The sequence below is a fragment of the Eleginops maclovinus genome, chromosome 12 (genome assembly GCF_036324505.1).
Source record: "Eleginops maclovinus isolate JMC-PN-2008 ecotype Puerto Natales chromosome 12, JC_Emac_rtc_rv5, whole genome shotgun sequence".
NCBI lineage: Eukaryota > Metazoa > Chordata > Actinopteri > Perciformes > Eleginopidae > Eleginops > Eleginops maclovinus.
In genome coordinates this window covers 5,871,153-5,887,510 of record NC_086360.1, presented here as the reverse complement: position 1 = coordinate 5,887,510, position 16,358 = coordinate 5,871,153, and the positions used below count along the sequence as shown (strand labels likewise).

The 16,358-nt window shown below is 39.3% G+C and overlaps 2 protein-coding genes across 6 annotated transcripts in view; one reads left to right on the top strand and one right to left on the bottom strand.

Moving 5' to 3' along the window:
• The window catches only part of LOC134873536 (ral guanine nucleotide dissociation stimulator-like), a 72,023-nt gene extending 66,131 nt beyond the window's left edge, over positions 1–5,892 (top strand). For all 5 annotated transcript variants that reach the window (XM_063897214.1, XM_063897212.1, XM_063897211.1 and 2 more), the window contains exon 19: positions 511–5,892. In XM_063897214.1, the coding sequence (XP_063753284.1) occupies positions 511–686 (176 nt within the window). In that variant the 3' untranslated portion in view covers positions 687–5,892. The remainder of the gene's footprint in view (positions 1–510) is intronic.
• Positions 5,893–7,100: 1,208 nt separating this feature from the next.
• Positions 7,101–16,309, bottom strand: LOC134873197 (uncharacterized protein DDB_G0271670-like). Its single transcript, XM_063896653.1, has 5 exons — positions 16,281–16,309; positions 10,041–10,174; positions 8,610–9,690; positions 7,443–7,496; positions 7,101–7,334 (listed from the first exon to the last, which is right to left on the bottom strand). Exon 3 carries the CDS (start codon positions 9,688–9,690, stop codon positions 9,070–9,072), a length of 621 nt encoding a protein of 206 aa, XP_063752723.1. The 5' UTR covers positions 10,041–10,174; positions 16,281–16,309; the 3' UTR covers positions 7,101–7,334; positions 7,443–7,496; positions 8,610–9,069.
• Between the last annotated feature and the right edge of the window lie 49 nt (positions 16,310–16,358).

The following is a 16,358-nucleotide window of genomic DNA, read 5'->3' as shown; positions in this document are numbered from 1 at the left end:
AAAAAGCTCTTTATTTCTCTCATACTGCCTGTGATGCAACACCTCATTTTACCCTCTGTCTGAAACCTCAGCCCAGTCTGCTCTGATTGGTTAGCTGGCCGGCTCTGTTGTGACGGGTCAACCAACCGCTTAGAGATGTCCTAAAATGTGTTGGAGCGCTAGCAAATAGAAGCCCGAGTGTAACATAGTGATGTCACTATGTTGAGAACGTAAACAAAGGACTATAAAGGAGGTGTTTCAGGCGGGTGGGGGAGTGTGTGGGAAAGAAAATCCTACCTATAATCTAAACCTATAGAACACAATACAGAAAAAGGAAATCCCCAAAAAGCGTAATAGGGCCCCTTTAAACTAATTCATTGTTGGGCCTGTGGTTCTACATTTATACAAGTTTTGCTACCAAGAATCACAACAATGTTCTTTTTGGCATTTAACTCTCATTTCTGTTCAAAACAATGGATTTCTACCACATTTATTTATCCAGACTTCATCTTGCTCCTTCTCATTCTGCAGAGCTCCGGATCCCGGACAACGCCAACGTTTTCTACGCCATGAACTCCACTGCCAACTACGACTTTGTGCTGAAGAAGCGCGGCTTGGCCCGGCCAATGCGGACCAAGAATGTGGCCAGCTCCACGCTGCCTCGCATGAAACAGAAGGGACTGAAAATAGCTAAAGGGATTTTCTGAAGGGAGAAACGCACCACTTCCTGCCTCCCCTCCACGAACCCCTTTAACCCTCTCTCTGGTTTCCCACTCCTGAGAAGAAACAATTTTGTTCGGTCGGAGGCAAAAGAATCTTGGTTTTGGACAAAAACACAAGAGGAGATGAATGACCAGCCTTTCTGTGGATGAGCAGAAAGCAGAGGAAGCACTTAGGAACAGCTGTCGCATCATCAGGACCCTTCGAGGGCTTTATAAGGCCTGTGGAAACATCCATGCTGTTTTTTCCGGAGACACAAAAAGGAGGTTTTTGTGGATAAAAGTGTCTGTGAATGCTCGGCGGAGGGACCAGTCGAACACTCGGGGTAAAATGTCCCGTTGCTTGTGAAGATGCAGATCCATATCCTGTTTTTCTTTTACTTTTGGTTTACAAGTGTTTACGTCCGAACGTTACTCGCTCAGCTCTTAGAGGTTTTCATTCGAGCCTCTTGCTTGAGTTTTTAATGCACCTTTTGTTTAAAACGATTTAAAAACCCCAGAGTTCCTCGATCGCTGAACGTCACTCACCCTGTCACGGGGTACACACACGAACAATGCACAGCTGGGCGTTTCGAATGTGTGTCAATTTTGTCAGGGAACTTTTCCTCGTGAGTGTACCACCGCCTTTTACCCCCGGGTTCCTGATGTCGACAGTGTTTCTGGGACCACGGCACTGAACCTCTCACGCTCTGTGGATTTCTTTCAGTGTTTTCCCACCAGTAGAGCGAGCGGAACTCTTTTAAAATCTAAAAAGCTGCCATGTTACAAAAAAAACTAAAACAAAAGGGTCAGAAATGGAAACATGGGTGTCAAAAAAAAATCCAGTGGGCACAGCCATGAGTATCATGCTTTTTTCTTTTTATTATTAATGAGTTGTAATCACTACACCGCGAAGGACGAGGCAATGACTGGGACCCCGACCCCAAACGAGGGAAGTTCAAGTGAGCAGAAAAAACCAACCGAGTGTATATATCCATTAACACCGACTGTGCAGTATGTGCTTTTGAAACGGACCATGAGATTTTTGTTGATAGACTTTGTCACGATATCAACATTTTTTTATTCATTTTTTTCTTTGTTCATTCTGTATAGCATCTCTCTGCTCTCATATGGTGCTGCTAATTATCCTCATCCCATTATGGATTTATCTACTTTCTGGCCGCCATGTTGGAAGACGGCAAAAAAACATGTCTTCTGCTCTGCGGGGGGAGACGTTTTTAATATCAGTTTGTTGTTTTCAAAAAAACAAGTTAAATTGTATGGAGAACTATTACTGCCAAGAAAAGACAACAAAAAAAAAAACATGGAGGAATGGATAGGAAAAAAGTAAATACATTAACACTGATAATGTGACACATTTTCAAAACATTTCTCAAAAAATCATTTGATAAAATTGATACAAATATTTGAGTAAAACTCCGAAATAATCCTAGTAACATTTTTATTACAAGTGAATGTCCTTAATTAACTTTTTTGTCAAACAGTTGAACATAAATACTAAACAATCATCCCCAGAAATAGAAAAGGTTCACATTTCTTTCCATTTTTTATCATTCCTAATTTTCCTTAAATTCTTTCCTTTTCCTGGCAAAAATGGGCTTCCATACACCTGAGTGAAACCTTTTTAAACATAATTATTAGTTATGTTTCCTGAAATACTACAGTAGAGAAACTCCAAGAGACAAATAAAAATACACACGACAAAAATCAGTTAATTTAGGAGCAAACTGATGATCTGGTTTAACCCTGGACTGTTGCACGGGAAGAAGACCCTAACCCTTCAGTTCTTCCAGCATGGCGGACTATCCTTCACATCCTTCAGTTCCAAACGTGCCATGCTTGGCCTGTGTGTCGCCCCTAAGTCCTGCTGATTTACCCTGCCAGACGTGTTGAAGGTATATATTTTTTGATTATTTCTCAGATCTGGAAAGCTTGTCAAAGTGCAGGAGAAGCTTCTTAAATCAGACGCAGTGTGTAGGAGGCGCCCCGGTGATGCTGCCAAAACTGCGAAATCGCTGATTTTTCTGAGCTTTCCGTGACGTGTTTCTTTACAGGTAGAATCCAACCTAAAACATCTAACCAGTTTTTGGTGATGCACTTTCCATTTCCCACAAATACATTCCAACAACAGTACACTTTATTAGAGTATTTTTTTCACAGCCTCCCTCTGTTGGCACACAAGACACATTACTCAATTAATGTTTTGAGTGTATTACACAAGAAGCATGCATATGAAACAATAATCTCCAAGAACAGGATTAAGCTTTAAGCTCATTTCCATCTGAAGTATCTTTTGTGTTATTTAACCGTTAGCTAACCCCCAACCCAGTTAATATGCTCTTCACAAGGGCAACGTGACTGATTATTTCTAAAACAATGGGGCCTTTATTTCAGATAAAAGCAGCTGGTGATTTGCAACAGGCAGAAGATTGAAAAAAACAGTTGTCTCTTAGAGCTTTTGTCAGCTGTAGTTTACTACCTCCAGCTGCTGCATGTTAGTTTCCAACTGACTTGTTTTACCACGAGAAATGTGTGATAGAGCTCTTAATATGCACTTGTGCTTCATACATGATACCATGCTTAAGGTTTGACGCAAAAAATCCTCCCCAGTTGATGATCCATCCTGTTTTGGTTTCTTAGCGTTCATACCTCGGATGTATAAAGAGAACTGCATACAGCGTTGGAGGCGCGACCACGTTCATTCCCGTAGAGTTGCTCTGGGGGGCATGAAGCCAAAATGGCCTTACTCTTGAGAGCAAAAGTACCCATATCTGGGCCCATAGAGCGTGCGCACTTCCGTTTTCCATTGGCCCCGCTTTTGATCTCCCAGGCTCGACTGGAGATAATAACTCTGGCTTTGGCTTTTAGCGCATTTTACATCTTTTAGACCCTTATCGGTTAAATAAAGGCTATAAAAGTGTTCCTACTGGGTACTTGATTTAGTTTTAAGTAAATGACATCGCAGACGGACACGGAAACTGTAGTACCACCGTTTGGCCACTACAAAATGTGCTTCAATGTCGAGCGCACTTCCTGGGGGCTTGGTGCATACTTTATAAATATTTTCAGTTTAAAGATAAGGACTAAACAACATGTCTGAAAACATACTACTCTGTTGTTTGCCAACAGTTACAGGAGTCTAAACGTTCCTTATTCCAATAAAAAGCCAGCATTGTCACACAATGGGAAAACACTGGACCTTTGTTGACAATAACCTGTAATCCACTAAATGTAGTTGTGCTCTTTGGCCCTGATGTACTGCGCGGTTGCTACTCTGGCCTTAAGTCAAGCTAGGTTCTGACCACATAAACATGTTGCACAGCATTCTGGGACATGTATGAAATGACAGCATATGGGGAAGTGGATACACCAAAAGCTGAAATGTATCAGAGGTTGGATTTCCCCTATTTTTTTCATACACACTACATTCGCCTGCGACCACGTGTTGCCTTTTTTAAAATTTTACTTCAATCTGCATGAGTTCATAATTCTCCAAACGATCAAATAAATGAAGCCCCCCCCCCCATCCTCCCCATAACTTGTGATAGCGAAATGATGAGGATAGCAGAGGGCACCTGGACGTTACACGGTGGTACATTTCTCGCTGTGGAACACTGTGACCGTTGACCTTTTCAATTGATCGGCGCTTCATGTTGAGCACTGTGAAAAAAAAAAAAAAATGGCCTCGCTCCGGCTTTATTGTGTCATAGTGAACATTTGCCTTTCACTTACGTTGTTGGCGACCCTCCTTGTGCCAAAAATGACAAAGAAAAGAGAAACAATTTTTGCTTTTTAACAGACGAGTCCTCTGCCTTTCACAGTGAGGAACAAAGATTTGTATGTTTACTGTCGTTGCATTTTTCTGAGAAAACTAAAAAAATGGGTGAGTAGAACACTATGGACCCGTTTCCCATGTGGAAAATTTGACTGTAGTCCGAGAAACTTGAAGCAAAGATGTTTGTCCGGAGCGTCAGATGAAGCTGTTGTAGAAACTCCTCCTTCACAATTCTGTCTCTTATCTCTTGATGTCTTCTTTAACTTCTTTTCCGCGGCTCATTTAGCAAATATTCAAAAGTAAAGCGTCTCTGCTAATATGATCTTGCATTTTCATCCATAAACCAGGTTTTATTTCCAACTAAACTCTAAGCCTGAGATGCATCAAATAAAAAAAAGTAAGACATTTTAGTTTAGGAAACAAAGAATCTCATTATGTTTTCTTTTTCCTACAGAACTTATCGAACAAACTTTAGGTTGTGTGAGAATTTAAACATTATTCTGTTCAGAGGTCCAGAACGTGAGATATTTTGTCGAGTTTATTGTCTTTATTTCCCAGGAAATCACCCTAACCCAGAATTTGTTATCAACTGATCCAATTGGTACCTTTTTAATGCAGAGTGGTGCAATTTAATGCTGTGAAAACTATGAGAAAAAAAAGACGAGAAAATAAAAATGTTGTAATAACATACATGTCAAAGCTAAAAGAACAGTAGAGAATGAAATCTAGATTATTAAAATAAAAACATATTTATGAGTAATTTCTCTAAATAAATACGATCAAATTATTTTGTCTCTCAATTGGTTCTGCAGCCTAACATTTAAAAAACGATTCCTTGTTTTCCCACAGTACCATGTTTCTGTAGCAGCTCCATCTCCATATTACGTGTGTTCTCTAAAGCATTGTGCACGAGTGGATCTTTTAAATGAGCTGACCCACCCCCCTACCCTGAGTGTTTCTGTGCTGGTGAGGTTGATGTTGGACTGGTTTGTGTGTCGTCGTAGCTCGTGGTGAATTGAAGTACCTTTTTTTTGTGATTTGACCTGATTCTGTGCGAGTTCGAACAAAAAGGCTGCGTTTACAAGAAAAAAAAAACCAGCTGGCGTGGTGTGTGTGTTTTTTTAATTTAATTTTATTGTTTTGTTCCCCCTGAACTATGCTCGGGTGCCATTTTCCATTTTAACTAAAAGAATTTCCAAACTTTTTCTAACTGCAGTGTGTTTCTCATTTTATTTTTCCTACTTTTCCCAAGAACACAAAAACCTGTGTAAAAAACAAACCTGTCCTGATTTTGTCTTTGTTTATTTATTAATTTGTATATAAAGATTTTGTTTTGCAATGTACATTCTTTCCTTTCTTGGTTATAGATTAATATATTCATGTATATACGAATAAACATTAAGTTTATAAAATGAATAAGACTCTTTACCTTTATTATTTAGTCTGCCAAAGATGAAGATTTAACGGAGGGCTGAAATAATAAAGGATGCCCAACTCCAACATTCATTGTCAAAAATCATACAACAACATAATAATGTAGTTATGTATTTGGAATTTGTTGTTTAGATGTGTCGGCACTGCATTTATTTGTATTTGATGATCAAGATGTTTCATATCCAGTAAAGCATACTGTACGTACAAATAGTATTAATAGGGTGACAGATATTAGCATTGGTAGTGATGGAAGAAGTATTTACCCAGTAGTGGCCTATAAAAAGTATACTTAAGATTTGCTCTATCTTAACCATCTGCTTTATTTAAAGGTCCCCTATTGTACTCTTTTTCAACAATATATTATAGGTATCAGATATATATATATATATATATATATATATATACAAAACATGTCTCTGTATCTTTTTATCGATAAAGCAATCTCCTTTTTTTTAAATCAAAAGAATCCTCATGTCTTAGTTCATATCCGCGCACAGCCACTACAGGGAGTCGTGAGCTAAGCAAAGTTTGGTCCTTTTGGTTCATGACGCACACAGGAGGACAGTGCCTGCTGATTTGGATATGAATTAGGGAACAAAAACCAGTAGTGTAATGTATTAATGTACATTTTACTCATGTTCTTAAGTAAGATTTAGGTGTGCTTGTAGTTTACTTGAGTATTATCATATTATGCTACTTTATACTTCATTTTGGAAACCAATATTTTACTTTTTAATCCACTTCATTCATTTGACACGAGTGCTTAGATGCTTTACATATTCAGATTATAAACTCATGCAAAATATAAATAAACTAATACATAATATATAAAAGTATAGGTTAGAATATCGAGCAGCAGTATGTGAAGTAATTAAATTAGCTCCACATTCATCAGAAATTAGGAGCACAATAATGCATGAATAATAATAATCCAATAAATAAGTATAATTCTAAAATGGGACGACAATCAATGAGTACTTTTACTTTTGGTACTTTAAAGTTTGTTGATGCTTGTACTTGAGTAAGAGTCTGAATGCAGGACTTTCACTTGCAGAAGTTTGAATGGATTGGATGAAGCCAGGTTCAAAGTGTTGTTTGTTGTGTTGAATAAGGCTCAAAAGTTTTATAGACCTTTTGTATTTAGAGGAAATACATAGCAAAAACAGAGACAGAGAAACAGTTAGCACCAAAAATATAAGTAAATTAAAAAAACAAACACTTTTTTAAAGCCTTTCATTTGACTTTTCATTCCAACACACAACATCAACTGCAAACTTAAAAGAAGCATTTTAAACAAAGACATTTCATCTAGTTTTGACTTTTTATTGAAACATTATCTTCACATTTCCTTTTCTCCTCTCTTCTCTTTGGCCTCTGTCCTCGTCTCTTCACCTGTTTTTTCATCCTTTGTCCCCCTCTCCTAAATTCTGCAAACAATAACATAATAGTGATGAGATCTTCAGAGAATAAGAGTAAAAACAAAGTTATCCATCTCCATTAATTCTGATTAAACCATTAAATACACTGTTATTTACCTTTCGCATGAGAGGTCGCACTTCATGGTGTCCCGACTCCTCTCCTCCTCTCCACTTAAAAAAACAAAAGGGAATCAAAGTTAAAATCTTCAAATAACTTGTGATCAGATGAACTGAACGTCCTGAAATCTGGTTATAATATCACATCATTTGTTTGTTACATTTTTTGTGGGAGAGGTTTTGCTTCATTTTGCCCTCCCTCCTCTATCTGAAAAAACGTGAAATTGTTAGGAGAATAAAAAAAGAATTATCCATCTGATCAGAACATTTTGATAGAAATTATTATTTAGCTTTCGTCGCACCTTACCGTTTCTTCTAGTCTCTTCTTCATATTTACTGTTCTCCTTCTCCTTCTTGTTCTCTTTCTTCTCCTTTCCTCTTGTGTCCTTCCCTCTTTCATGTAACTATTTCTAATTTCACCCTTTCCTCCTATTTTGGACCCCTGTTATGGGGTTTACCACCTTGTTGTTAATCCTACTGTTACAGCTTGTACCACTACAGCTGCCCCCCCCCCTTTACCCATTGTGGCCCCTGCTCTGAGGTCCCTATCACTGCAGACTCTTCTTAGCTGGGCTGGACGTTGACAGACATATGGACCCCCTTGACATTGTGTCACCATCCTTTTCCTTCTCTGCACAGGGGGGGCTTCACTGGGGGGTCGAAACACATTGGAGGTTCATGCCCCCCCCCCCAAGATCCCCCCCGACTCTGTGCAGACACCCTGCCTGAGTCATGGAGCAGCAACAAGGATTCTCCCCAGAGCAGGTCCTTACATCTGATCCACTTTCGTTTCATTGAATCAAATACTTACCGCTCACATTTAAAACCAATTCAAGTCAAAGCAGTGCAAATAAAAACATTCTCATCTTTTAGGTTTAGTTTAAAGCAATTCATTTACATAATTTTGACTCAACTTAATGAGAAAAATACTTACCCATTCAAATTGAAATGTAATTTAGGTCAAATTAATTCAAATAAGTCAATTTGAAGTGTGCAAATTCAGATAATTGTAGTTCAATTCAAAACTATTTCAATAAATTCCATTACATTTGAAATAATTAAACACATTTTTAACTCAGTTTAGCCCATTTCAATAAACGTAAAATAATTGCTAAAATTAAGTGGAAGGACGGAAGCACTTTGCAGCACCATCACCTGCAGACCTACCTGCAGCCTCAGCTCCTCTCTTACGCCACCTGCTGCCCACCTGGGTCCTCTTCTTCATCAGAAGGCGGGCACTCTTCATCCACTGCAGCTCTGGGACCTTCCATGCCGGCAGGGAGGATGCTGGTCGGTGGGAGGAGCCGGACCACTGAGGCCATCCGAAGACGATCCTGGTCGGATGAGCACACGGCTTGAGAGTCCAGCCACCCTCAGGAACAGGTGGGGAGAGTCTGCGGGAGAGGCCAGGGAAGGAAGAGCAAGACAAGCAAGCACAAGAAGAAGAGGGGGAGGTAGAGGAGGAGATAGAGGAGGAAGAAGAAGAGGAGGTAAAGGAGGAGGTGGAGGAGGAGGAAGAAGTGGAGGTAGAGGAGGAGGTGGAGGAGGAGGAAGAAGAGGAGGTAGAGGAGGAAGAGGAGGAGGTAGAGGAAGAGCGAGAGGAGGAGGAAGAGGAAGAGCTAGAGGATTAGCCAGAGGAAGAGGAACGGAAGACAATCCTGGTTGGATAAGCACACGGCACGAGAGACCAGCCTTCCTCAGGAACAGGTGGGGAGAGTCTGTGGGAGAGGCCAGGGAAGGAGGAGCAAGACGAGCAAGTGCAAGAAGAAGAGGGGGAGGTAGAGGAGGAGGAAGAGGAGGACCGAGAGGAGGAGCTAGAGGATGAGCGAGAGGAAGAGCGAGAGGTAGAGCGAGAGGAAGAGCTAGAGGAAGAGGAAGAGCTAGAGGAAGAGCCTGAGGGGGAGCAAGGGAAGAAGCCATGGTCAGACTTACCTGCAGCTTCAGCGCCTCTACTGCTCCCCCCGCTGCCAGCCTTGTCCCTCCTCTTCATCAGAAGCCTCAGGTTCTTCTTCAACTTCGGCTCCGGGGCGGGGCCAGCTGGGGAGCCACGGTGGGAGCCCGGGGAGGAGCTGCAGACGGCCCTGGCGGGGGAGCAAGGAGAAGCAGTGTTAGATCCAAAGGTAGCTGTACCTGGGGAGCCAGGTGAGGAGCCAGTCTGGGAGGGGGGTGCTTGGACCCTGCGCAGCATGAGGCGGGGCCGACTGGGGTCTGGCAGGAGGACCGCTGTCCACTTGTAGCGCCGGTCCATCTGAGGTAGGAATAAAAACAACCATCAGACCACTGCTGCACATCAATGACAACACACCAGGGAGGGTTACACAATCGAACTCTCTCATCACAGACTGAATTAAAAGGAGGACAATGCATTAAAATGTTGTTCAAACGCTGCATATAGTGAAACAGACCTGAGAGCATTTTACTGCAGAATGAGCTAAAGAAAGGAAGCTGCAAGAAACAGCCATGGCTGGATGTGCAAAATAAAAAATAAAAAATAAGGTCTTGCCTTCAATTATCTCAAGGACAATACTCCATATGTATTCATAGCAATTGTGTAAAATGTATAATGTTTAGCTTCTGGCAAGTGTTCGCCCTTCTTACCGTGGTTCTCAGTGGACTGGATGAAGCGGAGCCAGGTGAGGGGCCAAGTGCTGCTGGGAGGGGGGGGTGGGGGGGGCTGCTGGGCCTGCTGGGTTTGTGAGTAGCACAGCTGTCCACTTGTTTGCTTGGACCAACTGAAGGTAATAATCACATCACATTAGGTTAATATACCATGGAGTGTTATACCAGATTGACTTCCACTGATTGAATTTAAATCTATATTGCAATGCCAAAATGTAAAAAACATGCATGAAAAAAATATATACAAGCAAGAGTAAAGAGTGTTTGCAGTATAAAATAATAGCAAAGTCCCAAATGGATGCATTTCTTTCACGCTTTCTTTGCATTGCCTTACAAATGTGAACATAGAGAAAGCAAATATTAATGCTTCAGACTTGAAAAACGACTCAAGAATGCACCAGCTTCTGTCTCAATAAAGCTGAATTCATGAGAATACATTAATATCATTTTTTGTTTTATTTCTAGTCCTAGTTTGTACCACTATGTCTGGAAGCCTTTTTACATAAGACAGGCCTATTTATTTACTCATTTATTTAGTTGGTAGGGACAGTGCTCATTAATTAACAGACAAATTGCTGTAAATAAGCCACAGTTAGCTGCTACGCTAATTTCCATCTGTTGTCCCTAGCCAGATCTTAAAAGGCACCCTAAGATATAAAAATACATAAAGAAAAGACAGGCATCAGAGAATTGTATAAAGTTTTCAAAGTTAAACAAGTTATGCTTTTTCACTATAAGACAATGGTGATAACTATTTGCCTTATGGTCCAGTGTTTTTAGTGCTTGCTTAAAGAGAGATTCAATTGGTTGCAAAGTTGTTTTATTAGCTTGCGACCAGCTAGTTAAGCAATAAGAAAAGTGAGAGAAGAGCTTTGCATGCAAGAAGAGCTTTGCAGCCTTCATTGGCAGGTATGATCTTATGTGCCTAAAATTTGCAAGGTTAAATTTGACAGTATTGGCAACCTTTTTTGCATGCTTTTGAAATGAGAGTTGTTTAACCTTTACAAATGAAAAATTACACCACAATGTCTTCAACAACATGTCAACTTAAGCTCACCTGCTGATCGACAAAACATGCATAGGCTATATGAATCTTTTTCCAGATATTTCACACCTCTGCTGTGTATTGTTTAAAACACAATGCCAATTGAACATTTGTTTCACCAGTTATGTGTAAAATACTCATGAATTACCCAAATATTTGTGAATTTCAGGCATATTGAAATAAAAAGGATATACCAATGTTTTCAGTGCTTGTTTCACTCTGGTATGTAGCACTAAAAAGTAAAAAATAAATAAAAAAGGCTATAGGCCTACATATGTTAGCATGCTAACTCTTTCAACAGGTGAAACGGGTGGTCAGTATTTGGACACAACAGGATTATTTCACTCTTATTTGACTAATTAACACAGAAATTAGAATAAATTGGCAGTATCGCAGTCATATCTGTGATTTATGAGGGGTTTCGGAGAGCATAAGTGGTAAAATGCATTGAAAACATGAAGAAAAGAAAAAAGAAATCTCACATCCAACCCGAAAAACGTCCTATAAATGTTGACAGTAGGGATTAGGGAGGGGTCCGGAAGCAAAAGGTCTCAGGTTTGTGGGGTTATTTCAGAGAAATCGTCGAGTGAGAGCAGAAATGTTGAGTTTCTGACCGTCAGCAAGTTTGTGTTTTTTCAAACTAAGAGCATAAACCTGGAGAGCCAGCATAGCAACCATGGAACTCTCAAGTCTTGCTCAGAGCTCTCGTGAGGCCAGCTCAAATTATATTGTTTTCACGTTTCATTTAATATAAATAAAACGGGAATATTCAACATGTGAGCTCGACATTTAAAAAAGTAATAATGTTCCTAAAACTAGAGTTGAATCCGAGTCTTGTGACACATTTCTGTGCTTTAGAGCTGATAATTGTAATGATGTGCACACATGTAAAGTTTGAAAAGTATGAGAAATGCAACCATGCCACAAATAAATGATCCACTTATTGCATAACACTGTGTTAAATCATGTCAAATAATATATATAAATGTGTTGGGCTAACGAACTCACCTTTATGCCGCAGTTTTCGTAGGCCTATACTGACAGCATCTTGGCCTGTCTTGTTTTACATGTTCCATCCATTGCAGTTTGACAAACACAAAGCCCGATTTTCAGAGCAAGTGAAAAAATGAAAATGTATAAATATATTCTTTCTGCAGTATTTGCTACACATCCTGTCGGTGAAATAATAGCAAGATTACAAGGGGAAAACTGTATTCCCATTTAAAAAGCACCATGAACTCCCCAGTGCAGCTATAGTTGGTTTAGAGAGAACCCCTTCAAAACGAAGTTTTCTGCAGGTATTTTTGTCCTGCTTTACATGTGTAGCCATATAAGGCCTCCTACGCAATATGAAAAATGTGGAATTTGATTTTAGCCATGGTGGATGAAGTGTATTCAGAGCGTTTATACCACATTGTAGAAATGATCAGATACAAATAAAAGTCCTGCTCTCAAAATGAAGTAATGTACAAGGTTACTTTTGTTTCACTAACATAGGATACGACAAGTAATAGTTCTCATTATGTAGTATAGATTGTTTCAGAATAATGTGTCAAACCATTGTGTTATTATAATAAACACATTAACGTGTGCATCATTTTAATGATGCAGTTAATAAACGTGGAGCTAAATTACAACCACTCTTCTGTATACTGATGTGTTGCTTGATTTATAATAATGGAAATAAGTCTATATAAGTGGGATGTCTACTTTTGAATCTCATCCAAATCTTACCCTCTTATCTTTTCGTACAGTAAGCTTCGATGAGGCCCCCTAATGCAAAATAAAAAAAGACTTAGAGCAGCCCATGGAAATTAATGTAGTGATGCATTAGGAAAAGTAATTCTCGTAATGGCATTGATATTCACGCACGATTAGGTTTCATATTATCGATCCAACAATCTCCTTATGTTACATCAAAAAGAATCCTGATGTCTTAGTTCATATCCGCGCGCAGCCACTAGAGGGAGTCGTGAGCTAAGCAAAGTTTGGTCCGTTTGGTTCATGACGCACACAGGAGGACAGTGCCTGCTGATTTGGATATGAATTACGGAAGGAAAACCAGTAGTGTAATGTATTAATGTACATTTTACTCAAGTAGTGCACTTAAGTATGATTTAGGTGTACTTATACATGACACGAGTATTACCATTTTATACGATTTACTATACTATACTTTTACTATTCTACATTTTGTAAGCCAATACATTATAGTACTTTTCACTCCACTTCATCTATATGACAACATGAGTTATTAGTTATTTAACATATATGCTAATACAAAATGTGAATACATGAAGTATAGGTTAAGATATCGAGCAGCAGTATATAAAGTAATTAAATTAGCTATACACAATAATGCATGAATAATAACAGTCCAGTAAATTACTATAATTCTAAAATGGGACATTACTCACAATGAGTACTTTTACTTTTGGTACTTTAACTATTGTTGATGGTTGTACTTCTGTACCGTTACTCAGGTAAGAATTTGAATGCAATACTTTAACTTGTAAGAGTATTTTTACACTTTTTACTTAAGTAGCACGAGTTTAACTTTTCAAGATTTCTGCTGAAATATTAACATCCTTAGAATTATAAATACCTGACTTGATAACTGAAACGAGTACTCAGGTTAGGATTTTAATTTTGAAAGTTTCAGTATTTGGCATCTCCAAACATTTGCGCTGTCGACGCACATCTGGAGAGCAGTTACCATCTGGCTTTGATGTTGAAACGCACTGCCTCCTCCAGCAGCGCGCGTAATAACTAACATAATATTAGGTGTTTAGATCTGTCCAGTTCTTGACGTGTTCTCAGTCATTTATATGAAACTTGTCCGTTGTGTGAGCTTTACAGAAACAGCGTGAAGTAAAGCTGCTCGTTGTTGGACTGAACTACGTCAGATCCAACAGCTGGACGAGGAAAGGAAACATCTGAAATGCCTGGTTCGGTGTGCGTAAAAGGAAGCTGGATGGATCCGTAACGCGTGTCCTGGATGAAACCTCCCGGCAATAAAGCTAAAAAAAACAGGTTAATCTAGCATGATAGATAATCAGAAGAGATGTTCCATAGGACAATAAAACATCTTTAATGTAGTGATATAATGTTAGTGATATAATCCATAATGAAGATAATCATTATTTAGTCGTTAAAAAACAACTACCAAAGTAGTTTTACATTAATAAACTAGAACTAATTATTTAATGACATATACAGTAGGGAGAGCGGGGATGGTTGTCACACGGGTAGGTTGTCACAGTCATCATATCTCAGCCACTAGACGGCGCTGATCAAAACCGTTGACACAGAAATGTTCATCATTAGTGTCAGAGGTTGACAGCGGAGGTGAAAGCAGCATAACTTTGAGGTGAGACAACTTTATTTGGTTTTCATATGCAAAAGTAAATTTTGAGGCATCTCATGTTTTTGCTCTGTGGGTTGAGAGTAAAATAATTATTACCATTTTAAAGTATAAAGAGAGAGCTACAATTTAGTTAGGTTTTTTGTTAGCTAGGCTAATACATGTGGGCACTAGCCTCCAACAGAGCTAAACATGTCAGTTGGGGTAGGTTGTCACATTTCTTCGGGGTAGGTTGTCACATTTCTTCGTGGTAGGTTGTCACATTTCTTTTGTGACAACCAACCCCACTGTTGATATATACATGCATGCTATTATAACGCTAGTTTTCTTATTCTTTTTAGATAGGAGAATGGGTAGAAATTATGTCAGGAAGACAGTTTATGGCCAGACACCGCCTGATGTGATGCTTAGGGCAGTCAGGGTGGTCAGGCTGGAGAGCAAATCCATAAGAGGGACAGCTGAGAGGTACAACATCAATTATCGTACACTGGGAAGATATTGCAAGAAAATGAGCCCAGACGATATTGAGGGAGATTGTGTCCAGCCATCCCTGCCAGTAGGATATGTGAAGAACAGGAGAGTTTTCACAGAGGAACAGGAACATCAGTTGGAAAACTATATCCTGACTGCTTCCGACATATATCTTGGCCATGCGCTTAGTGAAGTTCGTAAATTGGCTTACACTTTTGCAGTGGCCAACAACGTACCCATACAATCCAGTTGGGCTGAAAAGCAGATGGCCGGCGCAGTCTGGTTCGGTGCATTCCTAAAAAGGCACCCCTCTTTGTCAATTAGAACCCCAGAGGCCACCAGCTTAGGCCACACCAGTGCCTTTAACAGGCACAATGTAGGCATGTTCTTTGACAACTTGGAGGAGGTAATGAGACGCCACCACTTCGAGCCCCAGTCTATTTGGAATATGGATGAAACAGGCATTACTACAGTCCACAAGCCAAATAAAGTGGTAGCGAGGAGAGGTTACGAGCACAAAGACTGCACACCTGGTCTGCCAGTTTATGTTTGTCGAACTGTGATTCTGAGGCGGATAGTGATTGCTGAATGTTGTTTAAGAATCATCCTTTTTTTAGGTCTGTGTTATGAATTATATAGCGTAGTTGCCCGTGCTCTGTATTTTCGCATGAGTTATGCCGCTTGTTTGAACTTCTGTAAAGGAAAAATCGAGTGTCTTCAGATTTCATAGTAGTAGCAGTAGTTTTCATAGCCTGTGGTATTTTACATTTATGCATTTTACATTTACATGTTTTAATCTAAAGAGTCTAAAAAGGAACCAATGCAACTTATTTGATGATTTTACATGGGATTTTACACATGGGATGTGTTTGGTTTTATATTTAATTGAAATATATATATTTTTTAATCATTTAAAAAAATGTCTCAATTTTTCATTTTTTTCTATTAGAATAACACAGGGACAACCAACCCCATAGGGTGTGACAACCAACCCCGTAGGGTGTACATCTGCGCAAGGTGCCTTTGACAGCCCATATCTTTTGAGGAGAATGGATTCTACGAGAGCAAGGACTATCCATTTGTACCTGATACATTAAGCATTAAGTTGTGTACAGAAAGGGAATTCTTACCATACACTGTTTTGGCAGAAATTAAATTTAAGTAAAAAGTGTGACAACCATCCCTGGTCTCCCCTATAACAGTCATTAGGGACATGTTTCTAATAAAAGTTTAACTTTATTTTCCTTCTTATACTTAAATGCTTTTACTGCCTTCACTTAAATTTATATGCAACAATTTTTTTTTGTATAATATTACTTTAACATTGTGGTATAAATACCTTTACTCGAGCAAAAGATCTGAATACTTCCTCCATCACTGTTGACTGTTTATAAAGTAGCGCAACGTCACTTCTCAG